At 44.3% G+C, this 22,093-nt stretch overlaps 2 protein-coding genes across 11 annotated transcripts; both read left to right on the forward strand.

The window, feature by feature from the left end:
* Positions 1-195: 195 nt before the first annotated feature.
* Ena (ENAH actin regulator enabled) lies at positions 196-9,175 on the forward strand. Of its 3 annotated transcripts, none has more exons than XM_072013754.1 (8): positions 196-496; positions 2,394-2,715; positions 2,877-2,998; positions 3,096-3,157; positions 3,240-4,576; positions 4,672-4,860; positions 4,989-5,241; positions 5,338-9,175. In XM_072013754.1, exons 1-8 carry the CDS (start codon positions 492-494, stop codon positions 5,364-5,366), a joined length of 2,319 nt encoding a protein of 772 aa, XP_071869855.1. In that variant the 5' UTR covers positions 196-491; the 3' UTR covers positions 5,367-9,175. The 3 variants fall into 3 exon arrangements, with proteins under 3 accessions (XP_071869855.1, XP_071869853.1, XP_071869854.1); XM_072013752.1 differs by lacking the exon at positions 196-496 and adding an exon at positions 1,934-2,279; XM_072013753.1 differs by lacking the exon at positions 196-496 and adding an exon at positions 1,934-2,276.
* A 424-nt stretch (positions 9,176-9,599) lies between these two features.
* LOC139992658 (uncharacterized) lies at positions 9,600-20,337 on the forward strand. 8 transcript variants are annotated; one of them, XM_072013744.1, is made up of 18 exons: positions 9,600-10,460; positions 11,189-11,401; positions 11,656-12,973; positions 13,439-13,534; positions 13,618-13,797; positions 13,883-14,092; positions 14,162-14,412; positions 14,571-14,760; positions 14,892-15,084; positions 15,798-15,892; positions 16,013-16,036; positions 16,361-16,405; positions 16,605-16,671; positions 16,815-16,982; positions 17,359-17,503; positions 17,582-17,689; positions 17,968-18,120; positions 19,043-20,337. In XM_072013744.1, the coding sequence occupies exons 3-18, from the start codon at positions 12,203-12,205 to the stop codon at positions 19,098-19,100; spliced, it is 2,754 nt and encodes a 917-aa protein (XP_071869845.1). In that variant the 5' UTR covers positions 9,600-10,460; positions 11,189-11,401; positions 11,656-12,202; the 3' UTR covers positions 19,101-20,337. The 8 variants fall into 8 exon arrangements, with proteins under 8 accessions (XP_071869845.1, XP_071869848.1, XP_071869847.1 ...); XM_072013747.1 differs by lacking the exon at positions 9,600-10,460 and adding an exon at positions 18,269-18,301; XM_072013746.1 differs by lacking the exon at positions 9,600-10,460 and having other exon boundaries at positions 17,377-17,503.
* Positions 20,338-22,093: the final 1,756 nt, after the last annotated feature.

Below are 22,093 nucleotides of genomic sequence, written 5' to 3' on the forward strand. Positions count from 1 at the left end.
TTAAAGTAAATAGCTATATCTCACAATGATAAACAGCTACGCTTCGTCGATCGAATCGAAACACGAACAGAATGGACCGATTCGACGTATATTGTCTCAGAATTTTATATTTTTTCTGTGAAAGAAAAAATAACGCGGCGAGCGAAATAAGCGAGACAAGGAAAGTGAGAAGGAAAGAAGGAGACAGACAACGAGCGAGAAAGTAAAAATGGTAGAGCGTACTAACGCTTGCAATTCGAGTATTCCCTCTAGGTAAACGTGTGCATCGAGACGAAGGGTGGTAGGAGTATGGGCCTGGAGTCGGCAATATGGCTGGCTAGATGTGCATAGGTAGGGTGTCGGGGTGGTGTTAGTGCCGTACGTTATTTATGTCGAACTACCGCAAATCCTGCCCGAATCTCGCGTGTTTTCATGGAATCGGTGATATACTGTGCAGAAGCAGGAATACGGCTTGCATGAAGGCATAGCATACGCTTCCCAGTGAAACAAACATGAAGTAAGTTCCACGTATACGACACAGCATCGAGTGAGAGAGAGGGTCGAGTCATACAAAATCGAGCCGAGTTCGGTATATGGGTTCAAACGCAACTTCTTTCTGTCTTTGGTCATTGTTTGTCCCGTAGGCTACCAACGGATACCTCTAATAGCTCGGTCATCTCTTCTTACTCTTCGTCACTGATGTGTCCATTGTCTATCGATGCGATGCAATGCCTCTTTGGCGTTCAAATTTTTCGAAAAGGATCTATACGTACTAGGAGTCATTTCGGGTAGGGCTTCGCGATTATTTTTTTATCGAGTATCTCGAGACGTGTCAGTTCTTTCACCCTCACCGGCTGCATCATTACTAATCGAGTATTCTTTTCACGCATCCGTTGATCCGCTTTTAGTCTTGCTTGCCGGATGATATTCTGACGTTGCTTCCAAATCTTGCGTCTCGACGCCTTTGTGTACAGTAAACGCAAGCGATACTTCTTTCTACTTTTGTTCATACCTGTCCTTTTTACGTCCAAGCAGAATACTATTCATGCTTCCTCGGGTTACCCTTATCTAAACTCAACTCATGTATACGCGCGTGTGTACCACACACAAGACGGATTAGTGTTGGACGAAAAATTTCACTGCACACATTTGTTTATGTTAGACGAGAGATCTGCTACACGCAAGCGCATATTTTACAGTTTTTTCTGCGGACTAAAATCTTCGATATCCTCCACGTTCTTCCTGATCGTTAATAAACCTTTATAAAATAATCCTTATAAAATAATTTTCTATATATTTTATACAGACTCCTGATAAAGTAAATATCAATGACATTGAGCCTGAGATATTGTAATCGCCGCTGACACTGATTCATTCACCTCGGCACACGTTTTTACTACTTTATAGGAAAAGATATGAATGAATTTATTCGATAACATATTTATGCCGATCAGTGAGTCACATTATGATTCACGTTTGACGCGATTTGCACTTGGCTAAGCCCTAATACATATCTAAACGTATGTTTCTCGATATAACGTTAAATTTTCATTTACGTTTCGATTTCGATTCAGAGATCGAAAGCATCTGCTGTTTTAAAGGAGCGACAGAGGGAGGAAGGAAGGAGAGAGTTAAGGGCATGTAAAAAAGGGAATAGTTTTAAAAGGGTTATACCGTAACACGATCGGCGAGAGGCTAGTGACGCGAACCTCTGTTCTATCACTTGTACGCAAATAACACAAAAGAATAGCGTTGTCTCTCCTACGACAGAGATTTTCTTCAGAGCCAATTACGTATAAATCGTTTCTTCTAAGTTTCGTTTTTCTAAACCACACGTTGAATCGATTTAATCACACGCAACACTTTGCCAATTATTTTGTACAAAAAAAAAAAAAAAAAAAAAAAAAGAAAAAGAAAGAAAAGGAGTCACACAACAACGGACACGGGAAGACTCGAAAACTACGCGTATCGCGGATACTACTCCGGCTCTTATCTCGAATCCAGGCTTGTCTGATCGTACGCCGAGCAAAGAAGGAAGTGGCAGTATCTTTTAGTATTCCGTTTCGTTCTGTTCTCATTTCGTGAGCGGCTCGTGCTGCTGTTTTAACGTGGTCCGCGCACGGTGAAAGTGACACCGAACGTAACGTTGTACGCGAAATCTCGTAATTCCTTGGTTAATAATCATATGAGTGAAAAAATTGGGAAAAATTCCTCGCGATTCCAACGAACGAGGAAATAATGAGGCGATACTCGTATTCTCGTCGACCGCAGCAAATCCTTCCGGAAGAATATCGATCGTGGTAGCATTTACTTGCTGTATTTCGATTATTTCATGCAAATAACCGCTACGCTCTTTAGGCAGCGAAGGTACAGAGATATATAACGAAGAAAACCTGCCTCTCCTTATGTTTCAGCGAAGTGAGCATATCGTCCGCTCGTGCGTCGGTAATGGTATACGACGACGTTAATAAAAAATGGGTACCGAGTGGCAGTTCTTCAGGACTCTCCAAAGTTCAATTATATCATCACCAAGTGAACAATACGTTTCGCGTGGTGGGAAGAAAGTTGCAGGATCACGAGATCGTCATCAACTGCGCGATCCTCAAGGGACTGAAGTACAATCAGGCGACAGTCACGTTTCACCAATGGCGAGATAACAAGCAAGTATACGGTCTGAATTTCTCCAGTAAGGACGACGCCGACGCATTTGCCAGAGCGATGCTGCAAGCGCTCGATGTGAGTTTAAACCGATAGAAACAGGAACACACGTTGGAAAAGAAGCGCCAATTAACGTAAAGCTAAACTACACGGTCGTAGCGCTTCTACTTCTAGTTTATCTATCGATAAACACGGATCAGAACATAGATTATTTAGTAATTGTTTGACATTTAACGTAGGTGTTGAGCAATGGAAGCAACATATCGAGAAGTCTTGCCCCCGCCTCAGCTACCCAGCAGCAATCCGTCTTTCAACAACAGCAACCGACTAATGCTCAATATGACGAAGACATGGGATACAGGTTCGTTTTCTCTATGCCTTTTTCTCCACCTACATATCGAAAAAGAAATTATTGCTGAGAAAATGAGGAAAGAGTTGATCGTATATTTGTTGGCCAGAACTATGACCAGGGAAGATGTGGCGATCATTCAGGAACGCAGAATGTCTCAGCAAAGCCAAGGTACGATATAACGCGATAAACGAACGACGAATTATCGGATAGAAGTCGCGAGAAACGTTTCCAATTCGTGTGCTTTTTACAGCAACAAATAGTCCAAACGCGATTTCCCCGAGTTGCCCGCTCGCATCGCAACAACAACAACCTACTTCGCAACAGCAGCAGCAGCAGCAGCAGCAGCAGCAACAACAACCACAGCAAACACCTCAACAATCCGTGCAACAACAACCGCAGCCACCAGCGCCGCCGCAACCACCCCAACAGCAACAACAGCAGCAGCATCAAGCGCAACAGCAGCAACAGCAGCCAATGCAACAGCAATCGCAATCCGGTCATCACAGAACATCGTCGGCACCGCCAGCTCCTCAACCTCAACAGCAAACTGTTATGCAATCGATGCAAGTTACCGGCGGTATGGGAACTGCTGCAGGACAAATGTCGAGCGGAGGTGCACCTCCGATACCACCGCCTCAGCCTCCTATGGCGGCGGCAGCTCCGCCGTGTCCACCGACAATGATAAACTTTAACGCACCGGTACCACCACCCCCGATGATGATGAACCAATACGCGCAATCCCCGTCGTCTCAGTCGAATCTACCGAATCAATCTCAAGCGCAGTCGATTTACGGTAGTACCCAAGGAAACCAGTACGGAGGTGCGCCAAATAGTAATCAGTACGCGACCGTCGCTGTCGTCGGGCAAAGTCCATGTCAGTATCCCTCCGGAAATCAAAACAACTTCTACAATAACAACGGGCAAATTAGCAATGCGTATCCCAGCGGACAAGCAGGACAAGCAAACCAATACGGTGGCGGTGGAAGTAGTAGTGGTACGGGTGGTGCTGGTGGAAATCAGTATGGAAGTAGTAATTCGATTAGTCAGTACGCGAGCAGCGGAACCGCGACGACAGGCCAGTACGGTGTGGGTGTCGCAGTCAACGTTGGCCAGCCGAACCAGTCTCAGTACGGTGTCGTATCTCAGGCACAAGCGCAGTATGGTAACAACCAACTACAGGCAGTTTCGGCCGCTACGAATCCTTATGGAACACCATCAAATTCGGTGAATCAGTACAGCAGCACTGGCACTGGTGCCGGTGGCAGCGGTGCTAATTGCGGAAGTAATGCAGGCAGTGGCAGTACCGGCCCCGGCAGTGGACATCACGTGCCACCGGTTAATCCTAATATTTACGCTCCCATTGGCAATGCCGGTCCTCAACCTCCTCCTATGATGCCGCTGGCTGGACCTGCTCCTCCTCCACCTCCTCCACCGCCTGCCCCAAAAGTCAACGCTACCAATCTCAATCCCCTTTCCGCATCTGGTTCTACTGGATCTGTAAGTTCCGTCGCTACCAGCGAACCATCGCCGGATTCCAATTCGTTGGCTGCTGCGATTCAAGCGACTCGTCTTAAAAAGAAGCAGCAGGTTCGTATCATTCGTCTTGAATTTATTTTAACCTTCGTCTTCCTCTTTACCGATTTTTATCTCTTTCTCACACGACTGTTTCCATGTTGTTCCAGGCATCGCAACAACCAGTGGAGAATAGCGGTTCTAGTACTAGCAGCAGCGGAAGTGCTGGGAACAGCGGGAATTACGGCACTCTAGGAAGGGGCGGAGGTGGTGGAATGGCTTCTATGATGGACGAAATGGCTAAAACTCTAGCTCGTAGACGAGCTGCCGTTGAGAAGAAACAACCCGAACAACCGCAAGTAGGTTTTCCTCGATCGTAATATTCTTTCTGCGTTCAAATTTATTGCTATCGATCTTCAACTTGCAACACGTCTTTTTTTTTTCTTTTTCTTTCCTTCTTTTTTTTTTTTTTTTTTTTTTTTTGTAGGAACCTGAAAGTTCACCCGATAAGAAATCATGGGATAAGAACAGTTTGTCGAATAATAAATTCTCGAACGGTGCCGAATCACCGAAATCTGTCCGCAAGAGGTTTGGTTCTGCTTCCGAGGATACGCTCCTGAAAGTAAACGGCGTTAACGACGGGGCTGTGCTTACTGTTCAAGAAATGGAGGCATTCAAAGCGGAGATCATCAAGGAAGTGCGCAAAGAATTCCAAAAGATGAAACAAGAGATTGTAGATGGTAACGATAGTTCGATCAAATGCGTTAATGTGTTTGAAAATCGTTTATGCATTCTATTGTCTTCTTTCTTTTTTTTTTCTCTTTTTATATTTTCAGCTGTCAGAGCAGAACTAAGTAGAAGATAAAGATGAGACGCGGACCAGTTTGAACTAAAAAGCGAAGAAGAAATGAAGAATTCTACTGCTGTGTAGATCAATCGAAACGATCATCGACAACCGTACACGACTTTTTTTTACTACGTATTCGCGAAAATGGAATGCAGTTATACCCCATGTATATCAGACATGTTTGTGTGTAAGTACGTTATATCTAATCTAGTGTTCTAAGTGAACCGTACCCTTTCGTTGCTTACTGGACGAATAGTAAGCAACGTGAACTTTGGATAAAATCGATTCTGATTCTACCAATTCGATGCACAGCACACATCACGGATCGCCTACATTTGCATCCGTATTAGTCTTCGGTGGTATCGTACAATTTCTCTTTCATTAATGACGATTGCTGTTCTCCTTGTTCCGACAAGTATTATTCGTAGTTAAATCGAGCAACCTATCGTGACGTAACATAAAAGCTGATCCCACGCACAATGGTAAACGCTTGCGTTTCTATGTAAATATCACGGAATTCAACTCAGCGAAACATACGTAAGAATTTATAAAAGAGATTTCTCTAGTCTAAGATGCATTTAAATTGGGGCTGAAAGAACTTACTCGTATTAAATTGTTTCGTAATGGTGATGCAACTTTCTTTTTCTCTTTTTTTCTTTTTTCTTTTTTCTTTTTTTTTTTTTTTTTTTTTTTTTTGTTGAAAATTTGCTGCCAATTTTCTTATCAAAATGCACGCAACTTAAATCGAATCTTACTTGGATTTTTTCGTACATACCACCACTACTTCCATGTACAGATTTCATTAATAACGCACAGCTCGATACATTCCAAGTGAAAATGTTTCGGTACCGTAAAACAGGTAGAACAGAATGAAAGCGGTCATCGATCGATTGCCACACAATTTTCAAATAAACGAGTTCTCGGTTGATTCGAGATTTCTCTAAATACACCCACATGATCCGATCGTTAAACGATTACATCGATTTTATATTTACGCATCATTGATCGCTACAACAAATTCAAAATTCGACAAATGACCGACTTGGTCGTGACAAGGCGATCGTGTTTGCTATCGATATTGTATACTACTCTCCGTTCTTATATTTTTTTATCGTCTCTCGTACGATTCTCACGGAAAATGAGAAAATTAACGTTGCAGTTCATATATATTCTATGTATCTATAATATAGCCGTGTATACGCTGATTCGCACCAGCTTATTGGCATTTATTGCATACAACCAGAACAAAGTTCGGGGAGAGCGAGCGAGCGAGCGAGCGAGAAAGAGAGTGAAAATGAGAGGAAGAATGAGGCGCGAGAAAGAAGCGAGAAGAAAAAGAAGAAAAGATAATCGTGTATCCATTCCTCGCAATATCTATGTACGTATTTTCGAACGTGTTACGATATCATCGGTCATTCGATGTACGACGCGATATGACACGATACGACGACATACTTACGATATGTGCGTATCTAAATTCGAATGACGCGTGATAAACTTTGACGATTCATCGCATTTAACATTTAACCAACATCTTTCTTTCCTTCTTTTTTTCTTTTTCTTTGTTTCATAAGGCAGATTTGTGATGAATGATTTACTAAATTAACGCACTAATTAAGAGCGCAACGATAACGTTAAGTATTATCGAACTAAATTTTAAATCTCAATTTCTAGTCGTCTAAGGAAAGTAAAGATTAAAGGTATTAATCACCGATACACTGTCACTATTCCGTGGGATAAGCCAATGTCTCGATACGACGCGTGTCTTTCGGAGATATAACCGATGATTAACAATTGTCCATCGTTTCGCACGTTCTCGCACAAATATTCTCCGTGAATGTGATTCACTTCTGATTTTATTCGATCGACCTTTCTCTTTTGTATTACGTACTTTTTCACGGAACTGTAATTCCAGACTGGTACGTCGATCTCAATACATATTCCATTTGCATTTACCGTGAAACATTCTTTCAAGATGTTTTAACGTTCGTGAAATTGAAAAAAAAAGAAAACGAAACGATCAATTTTATAATAATACCGATACGGCGCTAAGCAACAGCCGACTGAACTGAATAAACCGATACTCCTATTGTAACGATAAGTACATAAGTACATATTCCGGCAACGTTCCTTGCCATTTTATGCATTTTACATTGAAATAACGTATTCCGCTCTGTCTATCGCATTCCACTAACGGAAATGTACAATTTTTCAACGTTTTTACGCTTATCGGGGTTTTTATATTTTTTCAATGATTTACGTTTCTACTCTACTTTTTAAGCTTTCCACGGTAAACTTAATGATCTTGCAATCAACGTTGCGTTGTCTTGAGGAAGAAAAAAAAAATAAACAAGGGAAAAATAACGATTTGACGAAGCCTTCCGTTCGAAGATGCAAGACTAAATTTCAAACGATCAAACAACAGGTGGAGCAGGTATGAGGATGTGTGCGCGTATGAGTGACATTGTGTGTGCGCGCGTATCGAACGTGTGTGTGTCCATGAATGCGCACGCGAATGTCAAATGGCGATGTCAAGTAGCGTGTAAAGGAGAGCGAGAGAGAGAGAGAGAGAGAGAGAGAGAGAGAGGAAGAGAGAAGGGAAAATTTTGGGCGCGGCAACGGTGAACGTTCGATGGATTCAAGGGAATGAACTAAATCGCACGGGGTACGAGAAAAGCGACTAGTGTTAGATGCATTTATAATTATATTTAACATATGTATATTTATATATACATATATCATACATGGATAATTTTAATATGACAAGATTAAACGCGCGAGCATAAAGAGTGTTTGTTACGATTGAAATTATTTAAGAAGCGCAAAAGAGAGAGCATGCCGATAACGGATCGACGTTGGTTTTTGCGACACCGACGAATCGGGTCGGATCGAGACGGATCGAGACGAATCGGAACGAATCGGGACGAATCGGGACGAATCGAGCCGAATCGGCGAGACTGTACCGTGTCCAGGGCCATTATAAACGGTGTGTATTATAATTAATGTATCAGCAGCAAGAAAATACACGTATGATATAAAAGAATAACGAGTGAAACGCTATTTTATGTATTACGTGCGACGCAACGGCAACGAGAGTTCGAAAAAAAGCAGAAAGAAATTTTATTTTACTCGCCAACCAACCTGCCTCCCTCATCGTCAAGTTCGATAACGCGCTCGCAGTTTCTGCCGATTATTCCTTCTGTCCGAAAACAACGATTGTTACGTCTCATCGCGTGCACCAGTGCGTACGCATGCGCGCGTATCAGTGATACCTTAAGTTCGCGTGACTTATTAGCCGACCGTCGGGTCTCGTCGCCGTTTCCCGTCGTTGTTTATAATATATGTAAATCGACGATGCAAATGAGAAATAAATAATTGGAAAAAGCATATGGTAATTATGAACGTTGTAACGAGTAAAAATAACGAGCCTCGTGGCGAAACGAAACGGCAGCGTTTACATGTTCGATTACTTTGCGAGAAGCGGGCCGCACCCTTCGTGCGTGCGGCAAACGAAAATGGTGCGTCGTCTGGTCACGAGAAACGTCGATATCGTCCCTTAGCGAACTATCTAGGTTCTACAACTGGCAACGACAACGACGGAACGCATCCTAGACTCATCGAAAAGAAAAGCTCGACGAGGCCACGTTAGCGTATTCTATTAGCGTTTAAAGCGATCGCGAGGAAAATTTATACGAAATACAATTAGCAGTACTAACGTACGAAGTTTGAAGAACCGATGCCGAACACGCACTGTTTCTTAAGACGTATCTTGAAAATATTTGTATGTAAATGAATGACGAAACAATAAAAAGTATACGCTCAATCTACGAGAATAGCAGAGCTTCCCTTTAATCCGAACTTTAATGCGAAAAGAAATGTTTTTATTCCAGTCTGCTCGATCCAATGATTCCATCGAGTTATTTATAGATGTGTTTCATCGTCTCGCGAGTACGATTCCTGATCTCTACGACCCGTACAATCCTTATCTATCGGTAAGCAACGACTTAAACCATGCTCTCGAGAAACTCGCGCACGATTTTGCACTGGATGAACTCCGCTCCATGCAGGTCACCGATAATCGCATACATCGATTCCACTCCTCGTCGGTGATTTTCGATCGTTCGCTACTTACTATAGCAACGATGCGTCACTTGTCCAAGAATATGATGTAAAGGGAGAGGGGAGATAGATAGATAGATAGATAGAGAGAGAGAGAGAGAGAGAGAGAGAGAGTATGTACCGATGGGAAAAGGATATGGAGTCGAGGGATGACTAGAAGGGGCCTAGAGGAGGGGAAAGAACGAACGACGCATAAAACAGCAGGATATCACGGAGGAAGGATACTTAGCGTGGCCGATCGCGGTCACGGCGTTTCCGATTACGACTACTCGTTTCATAGACTCACACATAGGTACGAGAGCCGCGTATCACGTAGGAGCCATGGGTGCGACCTATGGGTGTTTCGCGGTTCGTTGCGGATCGATAAGGCGTAAAGAGTATATGGAGAGAGCGCGACGCGCGCCTGGATCGACCTAAGTTTGTAGTAGGAACGTAACCGTTCGCCGTGGTGTTTGCCGTCGCGACACCGTGCCGCCGACTCGCCGGAGGAGATCGCCTGTCGCCGACTGGCGCCCCGGTCACTTCGTCTACGCCGCGCCTTCTCTCTTTCTCGCCGCTTCTCTACTCGCTAGTTCGATCGCGGGACCTGCGAGCAGATACTACCGCAGGTACCCGTTTCGAACACGTTGGTCGCGCGACAACGGAAGTTGTCGAAAACGTGCGAACGACCGTGAAACTCGCTTCGAACTAGCCGGGCGGGAAAAATGAGGTCAACCGTTGTTGGTATCGCGCGGTATAGGTGACTGGAGGAAACGAAAGAAACGAAAGTCATAAAGGTAGATGCGGCAAAGTAAACGCGCTTGCGCCTTGCGGACCACGAACGACCACGCGTTGCGGCGATTGAGGAGCGGAAAGGGAGAGACGCGCGTCACAGTGAGACTTTTGGAGACGACGAGACGTGGGCGCACGGAACCGTGGCAAAATCACCGGCAAACGAATGAAAGATACACGTTGCGACGATCGAATATATACTGTACAGTGACGATAATCACGGTACGAGTAATCAGAGGAACGGCGATCCATGTACGATTATAGAGCGAACTACCGCGTGCTGGAGTCTTAGGCGAAACAACGATTTAACTGAAGTACTACGTACTGTGTAGTCTTGGTCGATCCGTCAGTGCATAATAACGCGTGATCGTCGAAAGCGAAAACAGATGGAAGCTGTTAAAGCATCGCGAGAGAACGAAATCGATTGCGTTACGAGACACCATCGAAACGTTCCGTAGCCGTAGACAACGTGCCGGTTGTCTCGACCACTCGGATCGATGGAAAGTCGTGGAACCGTGGCAAATTAGCACACCGGTTCGTAATCTGGTTCGCCCGTTTCGTTGTACGTTCATCGTTCTCCATAGAAAATAAGTTCTGTGAGATTTAAAGTCAGAGGATCGGTATGCATAATTTCACGTGTGTACTACGTCTGACGCGCTGAAATACGAATAGGTTTATATATCGCGTGTGTCACTTGAATATCGTACACGTTCTCTCGTGTATCGAACCAGCAACTTTCTTATAATTACATCGAACGCCAACAACGCGGATAGATTCTTTGACTCTCGCGCGCTCGAAAATAATTTAATTTATTTATTTAATTCGTCCGAAAAAGTCGATGGACGCTTCTCGGATCAGCACGAACCACGTAGACTAGGGAAATATCGATCAAATATTTGTTTCGCGTTTGAAAATTATTTGTATTCATGACATTCGTGTAACATTGACAGATCAAAACGAGTTCGAGCGAACGAGGTAGCGAGCAGAAATCACGCGTGTCACTAGATCCACGAGCCAGTGGTCGATCATTGATCGAGCAACGCGTTCACCGTGTCTGTCTCAGACGCTCGACGAGGTCTGCCACGAAGCTCCGCCACAACACGAATAGGAGATGACGCGATCCGCGAATCGCGAGAGATGACGCATTCGATGACGAAACACTGGTAAGGGAAAACTATATCATTGTCCGTACACGTAAATACAAAATTATACCTTATCTAATTCTCAGTATCCACGACGTTCTTCCCACGTATGTTATCAATTTTGGAATCTCGTGTACATAATTGCTGCTATCGGTCTGAGATTAGTTGCAAAGTCTGATCGATAAACGATCGTACACGATGCTCTAACGAAAAGAATATGTATACAGTTTCGGTCCGGCGTACGTCCATTGACCGATCGATCATTGCTGTTTCAGCGTGCGGAGGCGGCAATGAAATCGAACGTGCGTACGACTTGGCAAAGTGGGAACAATTACGATTACTATCACGATCACAGTGATCACGCTCGTCGCAGTGATCACGCTGTTAATGGTGACGATAAGACCGTGCAGGTGTCGAGATGGAATTTTTAAAGACTCAGAATTAATCGGAGAGAAGAAGAATCGTCGATCTTTGACCACGATCGCGAGCAATCGTTCGTCCGCGTCGGCTACAGCACGAATCACCGAAAGCTCTTAAAGCACGAGTCTCGACGTCTATCGACAGGTAAAAGATCAAGTTAAAAACGCGGGAAAAAGGGGAGCGTCGCGAGATCGTGGAAAAGTGCGTTACGGGCGAAGGAGTCGACGATCGACATCGATGTGACCCAGGGAAAGGAAAACTGCTGAGAGGCGGTCGTTGGGCAAAATCAAGACGGAGACAGTGCCGTAGTCCTGGGGGCCCAGGGTATACGCAAGATCTATTAATAACTTGTAATACGGTAGTAGTGGGGCGCTGTTCGCTAGCGGGTGAAAATAGAAAAGAATGTTTTTGGAATCCAATTGGACTTGGTTGGCCGAACGATGGGGCAATATGGCCGACTTGGCCGAGCGGGTGGACGATCTGATATGCAGTTTCGACTCAGCTGGTGATACGACCATGGATACGTTATCGATGCTGATATTTGGCTGGATGTTGTTCGGATTAGTGGTACTGTGTGTCGGCAAATACGTTTACAATCGATTCGTTTTAAACGAGCTCGGTTCTGGGGCAATAGTTACCGCCAAGGACGGCCATATCGTTCACGGTGATAGCGTCGGTGTCAGTGGTGGTGCTGGTGCTGGTGGTGCTGGTGGTGGTGGTGGTACTGCCGGTGGTGGAGGTGGTGGCGGCGGTAGTGGAGGCAAGTTACTTTCGCTTGGCAAGCAAAAAATCGTTTCATCGGGTTCGGTATCCTCGGGGGCCGGGGCAGGTGGTGGCGGCAGCGCCGGTTCCGGATCGCACGCAGCCGCCCCTCATTCTTCCGGTGGCGGTACCAGTCCAACTTCCGGTATCGGCTCGTCGCCGTCCTCTTACGTTCCACCGACGCCTCCTGTACGCAAACGTCTCACCAGAAAGTCGTCCGGTGTTCTCATCAGCCCCGCAAGAAGTAGCAAAAGTTTGAATTTGCCGACCGCCACCGGGGCCGACCCGGATGCCGTACGCTGGGTCAACGAGATCATCGTTTGGCTCTACTCAGATCCAGCGATTTTGGATCAACTCCTGGCCGCTTGGGTCGCCTCTCTCAATGATTTTACCAGCAACTCCGTCGACGAGGTGAGCCGATATTCTCATCCGTTCGATCCTCTCATCGGCGTTACCGTTCTATCATAACGATATGATTTTCTCGACATCGAAAAAACATCTGCTTCGTTAGGATTGCTCGTGGTCCTGTCTCGTGAATATCTTTCACCGTGTCGAGAGACAGTGACCGGAGAAATAACGAATCAGAGAAGATTCGAGGAAGGATCTTCTTCACGAGCAACAAAAACACCGGCTTAACCCATTCGCGCTATGCCGTCGGACAATTTTACCGACGAGGCCCTAGAAATCGTGTTTCAGGCTCGTCGAGTTACACGCGCTTATCGTTGACCCGCTAATTTTCTACCAACCAACTCCGCGATAACATCGACTAGAATCTATTTAAAATAAAAAAAAAAAAATGAAAAACAAAGCCCCTTTTAATTCTTCGATCGTCACGGAAAAATGCGTTTTTCATTCGTGTTTTCTCGTTACTCGTAGCACGGAGTCGGAGTCGAGTTCGTTCGAGTTTTACCCGAAACACATCCACCGAATCTCTCTAACATCTTTTGCGAGTGCGACTCCAAGGATGACGTGGTACGTATGAAATATTCTTTCGTCACATATTTTCTGTGTCAAGGATCGTTTCAAGTATGGTCATCTCGTTTATTTCGTTTCAGACGATCACGTGCGATTGCGAAGCAACTCCAGCGTTACAGTTAAAAGCATCTCGCCGGAAAGCTGATAAACTCGAAGTCAGCCACTATCGCGTAAACGTAAATCGTTTCCGTGCCCGATTAAACGTCATCTGCATCACCGAGAAGCTTCTGCTAGACTTGAAATGCGACGGTTGGCCGGACGTTTGTATCATATTTTTACGTTATTTTTGCAACCAGCGGCTTCGTGATATCTCTCGTTATCCTTGTACTTTCGCCTTTGCGTTAGGTGAAAGTCTCGCTGGCCCAAGTAGGCACGATAAAGAAAGATCTGGACGAGAGCCAATTGCAGGAAGTCGTAACGGAAATCGTAATAGGCGCGTTAAGGGGGACCAATGTTCATCTGAATTTGTTCCAATATCCGAGCTGTCCACGGTTATGGAGGGAACCGGCGACCACGCAACACAGCTTTTCGATGCCTATGCATTACGACAACGTGGTAAATTTATTTTTAAACGACTCAGATACGCGGTCCCTTTTCTACATAACGAATAATTCATTCGTCTAGACGACGTCGAGCGGTTCGCTTCGAGCCTCCAGACAACGACTTCAAACTCAAAGTCCAACACCGACACAAAATCAGTATATTGCCAGTGACAGAAGGCTGCTCGTCAAGGTGGTGAAAGCGACGGAATTAGGCGGCGAGCAAGGTGCTTTAGAACCGTATTGCGTCGTTGAATTGGACGAACCACCGCAGAAAAATCAAACGTCCGTCAAGAAGGATGCTCGAAACCCATTGTGGGACGAAGCATTTCTATTGTAAGTCGTTCAGAGCGAAACATCGCGACGCGTCGGTTCGACGCGGAGTCGTCGTCATCGAAATCGATCGATTTCTCTATTTCTTCTTTTCCGACGAAACAACAGCCAAAATATACCCTTCTACCTGCTTGAATCTCACGATCGTTCATAATTTGCAGCGACGTTAATCGTAATACGTCGGAGGTACTGCTGGAGGTCTACGATCGCGTAAATAAATCCCAACGATTCTTAGGTTTGGGTATCGTCGGTATCGACGAGTTGCTCGCAAATCCGAGTCAGAGACAGATCATACCTCTTCAAAATCGACCGTACGAAGAGGAAGATATCACCGGCACTCTGACCGTAGAGGTAAGCAAAAGAGCGACACGAACGCCAGTACGCGGTGTAATTTAACGAAATTCTTTATTTGCTACGCCGTTTCATTGTTTTCTTCCCTTTTCTATCCTCTCTCTTTCGCTGTCTGTCCTCTCTTTTCTCAGTTTCTATTCATCGAGGGCGCGGAGGTGCCTCAAATTGGGAGCAAACCTTACAAGGTGAAGGAGACGATAAAGCCGGTGTCACCGACTCCTCGTACCTACACCCCGACAAATCTCATCAGCGACAATAGTCTAAATTACAACAATGGTAACAGCACACTTATCTTGTACGACTCTACCGTTCAACCCGAAGGGGGTAATTACCAATTACTTTATCTGAAAGGCATTGCGTTCGTGTTCACAAGTGTGAAAACATAGCGATGATTAGTGATGTCACTCCCCTTTAAGAATCGTACTTAAAACAGTTTCATCGCAACTCTCGCCACGTATGATCTCGCCGAAACGATGTTACGTTTCACTGTGTACTTTAACGCAACGTAGATCCTGTTTTTTTCTTCTACAACTATAGAGTAGATGGTATTTATTCGTTGTTCGTACTAGCAGCGACACGAACTCTCCCTCTCGTGCGCGTGCCTGCATCTCTAGTACCGGATTGTACTTTCCACTGCCATGTAATAATTCGCATGACCTATGTTTACTCGTATGTACACGTATAGAATTCTCTACCTGTCTCCCTTCTTCTATCAACTCCGTTACTTAACGTTCGCTTTAACGTTCCTCTAGCACGATACGAAACGATTGTACGCTCACTTCTCGGTCCGAGTTTCTTACGATCGACGATTCTTCGAAGTTATTTCGACTACCAGTGAAGCGAACCTGGCAAATCACGATGACAGTGTATGCAATATGCTTGCATAATCGCGATCGCGTTGCCAGGCACGCGAAAACTTATCTGGTAAACGAAATGACGAATGCTTGGTGGAATGATGGACGTAGAAAGTCGTAAACCTCCTTCCGTTCTTCCCTCTAAACGATTAGATATTTTGAGCGACCAAATGTAATTTCCAGACTATCTGACGAACGGCAACGTGGTGGATTCGCCTTACAGAACTGGACAAAGCAACGGGAACAAAGGAACTCTGATCGTGCACAGCCAGCAAAGGGTACGCTCGATGAATCTGCACGTTGAATGCAATTACGAGACCTATGCAAATTTTACTCCATTTACTAACACCTATCGACTATAGTCTATTTTTGTTTTTGTTGTGTCTTTTCTTTTGCAGCAGCCAGAGCGGCAGGTGGTTAAGGTAAGCCATTGCTTGACATCGTGTCCTCTCACCCTCGTCGTCACCGGCGTGATCATCGTTGTAAATTCCCCGCACGTATTTTATCAGCATTTTTTTTAGATCCTCCTTATTTTACGCCCATTCTCCGTTCCAGCATCGAAAGTCACGGGTATTTATAATATTCCTTTCGTTCGAACGATCCCATTTCCTGTTTAATTTTTCATGGCCGGTCTCCCTTTTACGTCCTTCTTGCATCTATGAACCAATTGGATATCAGGCAGCCTTGTGTTTTACGAGAACGCTAATTATCGTCAGTTGAGTGGCGTGTGTTTACTAATTCCACAGGTCGCCCTGACGGAAAGTGGAAACTGGCAGGAAATCTCTCCGGAGGTAATTATTCTTGTTGTCACGAGATCGTTTCTGTCCTATTCTTAACGCAGCGCCGTTCTAACTTCGCGTTCTCACGTTTTCGCTAATTACGTTACAGTCGATTCGAAAAGAAACCTTCTAAAAAGTCTATAACGATGCTTGTGAAACAATCGCGACCTTAACCATCTGTTTGTAAACCTTTTGTTTTCATTCGTTTCAGCATGGACCGAAAGATACGAGCGTGACGTCGGGACCAGAAAGCACACCGAATTCTTCCAATTCCGAAGGTATCCCGTTCTTTCTTTTCTTTTTTTATCGTTTCTGTTGTTTATCGTTGCGTACTCTTCCATTCATAAGTATCAAGAGGTTTCCAGCTTTCGCATAAAATTGCTACAGTTGGTTTAAATCATGCCTCTTTATTTGATCGTAGAAAGGGGTAGAACGAGAAGAAAAAGGCGAGATTTCTTTGGAACGATAAAGAAACGACTGAGTCGATCGAAGACGAGAAGCAGATCGGTCGGACCGGAAGGCGATGCTAACCACGAGGATCAACACTCCAGATCTATATCTGCGGACAGAGCGCGTGATCCTGGCTCGGGTATGTTTGCTCACGAGTATACATTACGCCCGTGAAACGATTCCTGATTTAGAACAGACTTAGTGCCTCTTCCCTCTAGTACACCGAGTCTTTAGTTATAAAATTCTACTTGTTTGTTTTGCACACGAATCCCGTGCGTGGTACGCAACGTTGGTAAGTACGATCATCCCGATAGCGATGATGCAACGAGCAACAGCAGTAGCGCGCATTTTACGGAGCTTCGTAAAACGATCAGCCGACAAAAGTATAAGATACACCGCACGCCAACGTTACAACGCTAACGCCACTGCCAATATGATATTTCCCGTGCCAATAACGCTGACACGCGACTAACGTAACGTGAGATGCAAACGATTGTTTCGCTTGAATTTTATAGTTCGTTTATCGATACCAGGGAGGGAAGAGCATTCGAGGAGATCGAGTTTGAGCGAAGCATCCGGTATAAGCGGAGCGTCGACCAGAACTTACGTTAACGAGGCTTCCACTTTAGTTCTCGAGACTCTCGAGAATGGTATTAAAAAGTAAGTTCGTTCTACGGTTTATGTTTTCGGTTACGCTGAACGAATCATATTCGACATATTCGTTTTTGTTATTTTCAGGCATTACCTAGTACCATTGTCGCTCGCACAAAAGAGCAAATGGCGAAAGAAAGGCACGAAGCTTCACATATTCAACGATCACACTTTCATAGCGAAACATATGGCTGGGTAAGCTAACGTGGAACACAGCATTACGTATATATGTTGTTGCGTAAAAGCTTTCAACCAGGTAGATTTTCCACTTTATACTGCAAGGGCGACATTTCAAAGAATCTTTCTAACAATAATATTATTTAAAATTTATTTATCGCGTCGTTTCGTCATGTGCCAGCGATATATTTGAAAATTATTTAACATCCAAGAGGCGCGTCGTATTCTATCGAATTGCGAAAAAATCGCGTTAAGAATGAAATTAGCGTGGAGTCAGACGAGTCGTTTCGTTTCAGTGGAACCGTATGCGAGGTGTGTAAGCGAACGCTTGCGCGAAGATTGGGCAAGCAGGGTTACGAGTGTAGAGACTGTCAAATGAAGTGTCACAAGCATTGTCACGTTAAAGTGGATATCACGTGTCCCACATCTACCATTCAGAGCATCGAACTGTAAGTAGACAAACCTCGTTATCTTGTGATTTCTTATTGAATCGTTTCAAAATCGATGGAAATATGTTACTATACGTATAGTTTAAGAGAGAACTTTCGCGAAATCACGAGCTAATCCTATCTTTTCTTAATCTAATTGTCGCGTAAGGTCTCTGCTACCGGTACTCAGTGAATAAGATGGGTAAGTTGCTCAAATTTGACAGAGAAAAACTTGTTGGTATTGAAACTCTGATACTGTAACAAATAGTTGCGCATGAACAACGAATTTTCTGCTCTTTTTGTAACAGTTGCAACGAACTTTGATTCCTTGCACTTCCATGTGATTTTATTGGCAGCGTCTTGCGACCGCCATGGACATGCATACGTCTCGTACCGCTTTTGCAAATACTAATCGTCCGTTTGAGATTTTCGTATAATAGAAGGCAATGCTTCGTTGATATTTTTAACCCTAGCGTGGGTTAAGATACGATTAAATTTGTGCAAAAGTTTTTCAATTTTCAAATCCATATAAGAATCGATCAACTATCTGCTCTTAATAAGTAATCAAATTGTCGTTCGATTTATATTTTATTACAGCGATTGTCGCATCCCAGTAACTGTCGAGATTTAATATGGATATTTATCGTTTTCGCTTCTTTTGCATCTCGTCGGTTACGGTGGACGGACAGATTTTCTATTACCCGCATCTAATATTTACGCTAACGATTGATAATACCTACTAAATTGATACATTGGAGATCGATGAATGTTGACAAGATATTTTTCAACATTACGCGCATTCTGTGCATTTTTTTTTTTTTTTTCACTTTCGAACGTCTCTCAGATTGCGTAAAAATTCCGCGAATGATGTAAATCGTCGATCTCGAATGTGTTACATCGATACAGTCACGTACATTTAGTAAAATTTGTCAATTTCTTTTAGAACGTGCATAAAGAACGTGCAACGGCCCGAGCGCAGATCGATCAGTCGGCTCTGCTGATGAAATCTTGGACGATCATCTACTCGCGGCCATGTTCGAGAACCGAGTCGTTGGTCCTGGCAAAAATTGTCGTTCAAATCGCTTCGTACGTAGTGGCACATTTGCGTAGCGAATCACGCTATTGTATCGTACACGATATTGTAGGCAATCTCGCGTGAGAAAAGGCTGCCAGCTACCTACGATAAGCGTTACGATTGGTTTCCAAGCACGAAGCTCTTTTGAACGCCGTAGCACCGTTCTGTTACCCGCTACTGTTACTATTACGCTTTTCAATATCTACAAAACGAATACGAACGCGAACGTGAACGTGAACGTAAATACGAACGTGAAAACGAAGCGAACGAAACGAAACAGATCAAGCGAAGAAACCGAACACAATCGTGTATAACTTTCTTCTAGAAGCAAAACGTTGTTCGGTTGGGATAGCGGCGAAGAGTGAGCGATACGTCTCGAACGGCTAAAATAAATAAAGTTCGTGGCGAATCGCGAGATATTTATCCGTTACTATCTACTATAGTTTCCTTACAATCTTTCGAATTTTCACGAAACTTTTTACACTTAAAGGAACGTCCGATTTTCTATCGATTCGTAATCTTAAGCCTTAAGCGATTATATTGTACCCATTTTGCCTTTTTCTTTCGTTCGTTTCTCTCGCTCGTTGTTTCAAGAACAAAGGGAGAACCTTTGGGGATATACGATGTATCTGACAGAATTTGTGAAAATGACATCGACGAGAAACGAAACACGTGAACGATAGTGCCTCTAGATACGAAAGTTTGTCGTTATCTTTGAAATATTGTATCTTTGTCCCGTGAAAGTAACACTTTTGACAATATTTTCGATCGTTGTATCAGAAATCCGATCGACGAATCAAACTCAAACGCTTCAACGCGCACACTTGTGCCTATGTATCGTGCGTAAAGAAAGCATCGTAATCTTTGAATGATACGTATTACCGGCTGATAAATATTACTATAATCATAATTAATATAATTGATGATTACGATTATGACAATTATCATTACTATTGCTATTATTATTCTTATTATTATTATTGTTGTTGTTACCGATATCGTTGTTACGATTGTTACTACCATACCTAAGAATAGAAAATAATGGTCCACGATGGTCTACGCTACTACGCCGGGAATATTCAAACAGCTGTTGTAACAATGATGATAATGATAATAATACTGTGTTACGTTGAAAGAAATAATATGGTTACATTATGATTCTACGCCACTGTGCCTTTATTGGCTCCGTCTTTCTCTCCCTTCCCCTAGAATTCCGTCATTTCGAAACGCCTGTAACAACGACGTTATCTTCTAAATATCATTATTACAAGAAAAGATCGCAGGCAAAGATACCTAAACAGGTAGATGTCGATCTTTCCATCTATTTCAATGTCTGAAAAGAAATATCTTAAGGTAAAGTAGGCAAAAATGGCAGGAACCAGTTCGATCAGGTCCAACCAGAAAGCGAAGACGGGCAATATCTAGCCAGATCTTCGATGTCTTTTGCACATTTTGTAATTTCCAAGTTCTTTTTAGAATTTTTAAAAGTCGAACAAAGGTTACGTGATACTACCGTGTTATCGGTACGTTGCGTTTTGTTCCGACGACGTTTCGTCGTTCAGGAAACACCGAGACAAAAGCTAACGTACCAGTAACGCGATCGAAACTCAAAGAATCAGAAATGCGTTATCTAGTCGTCGTGAATAGTACCTTTATGAATAGTCTCGTAGCTGTTTGCCCGTGAACCACGATATTTCATTTAAGATAAACCGCGTACATCGCGTAGCAGCGATCGACGAACGAACGACGTTGCCGATTTTGCAGATCGGTGTTTACGAGAAAGATGGCTCGGTAGGCGAAAAGTCGGAGTTCGTGGATGAAAAGGTGAGTTGACGCGAGATATTCCGCGGTCACCGGTCGTTTCGTCTAGATTCGGTGGGAGCGAAGGTGCGAGGCGCGACTCGAAGTGGAACAACGCTGACCTAATTCGAGGTCGAAGCCCCAATTTTCGCGGAGTTCGCCAGAGCGGGAGATCGACAACGGGACGACGGTAGTCATGACGACGTGACGTAATATCCAACGTCATCGACGAAGCGCAACGACCCGGCCGTACGTTTCTCGCCGCGCGACTAGATCGAAGGCTGAATGGGGTGGTGCGGAGCGCGGCGAATATTCGATTGTCCCGGTTCCGATTGATTCATTTTTGCGCACCGTTTGACGATCAGCTTCTCCCAAAAGCTCCTTATCTGGCGATTAAAATCCGAGAAACGGCCAAACGCCACCATTCCTACGGATGCGCGTGTCTCTAATTTCACGTACGAAACAACGGCCCGACGCATGGCGTGTGTACGCAGAGTACAGTTGCGTACAGTGGAACGCGCGCGCGAGGATTCCAAGTTCGAAGGATAGAGACAAGCTGCAACCAGATTTATTCAATCGCAAGCTCGGAATTAGGACGCGTTGTCGACGGCCTTCTCAATGACGTCAGTGACGTCACTAGTTTGGAAGGAGAACTAGGACAAACGGACTGAGAAAAAGGAACGACGCGACTCACGAAATCAGCGATCGTCGCCCTAGCTACCACCATCTAGTAGCCCCCCACCCTCCTCCCTCCACTTTTTCGCAGAAAAGCAACGCGTATTTCGGTTTCGGCTATTCCAGTCGTCTTTTTCCGGTCTTCTTGAAAATCGGTTGCGTTCCGTCGAGTCTAAGAAAAGATAGCGAGTCTCGAAATACGAATAGGAAAGTAAAACGAGAGACGAACGGAAGAAAGATTTTTCTAAGCAACTGGTTAAATCGAAAACGAGGAGAATAAAGGGGGAAGGGGGGAGGAAATAAAGAGAGGAGGACAAAGAAAAATAATTTCCACGCGTTCAGGTAAAGACAAGGTATCCTTAAAGCGATCCTTGAATGAACTATGGTATTTCGTAGGGACGACACTAGCAGCGATCTGGGTCAAAGAAGGGTCGTGAATGGCGT

The sequence above is a fragment of the Bombus fervidus genome, chromosome 12 (assembly GCF_041682495.2).
Source record: "Bombus fervidus isolate BK054 chromosome 12, iyBomFerv1, whole genome shotgun sequence".
In the NCBI taxonomy this organism is placed as follows: Eukaryota; Metazoa; Arthropoda; class Insecta; order Hymenoptera; family Apidae; genus Bombus; species Bombus fervidus.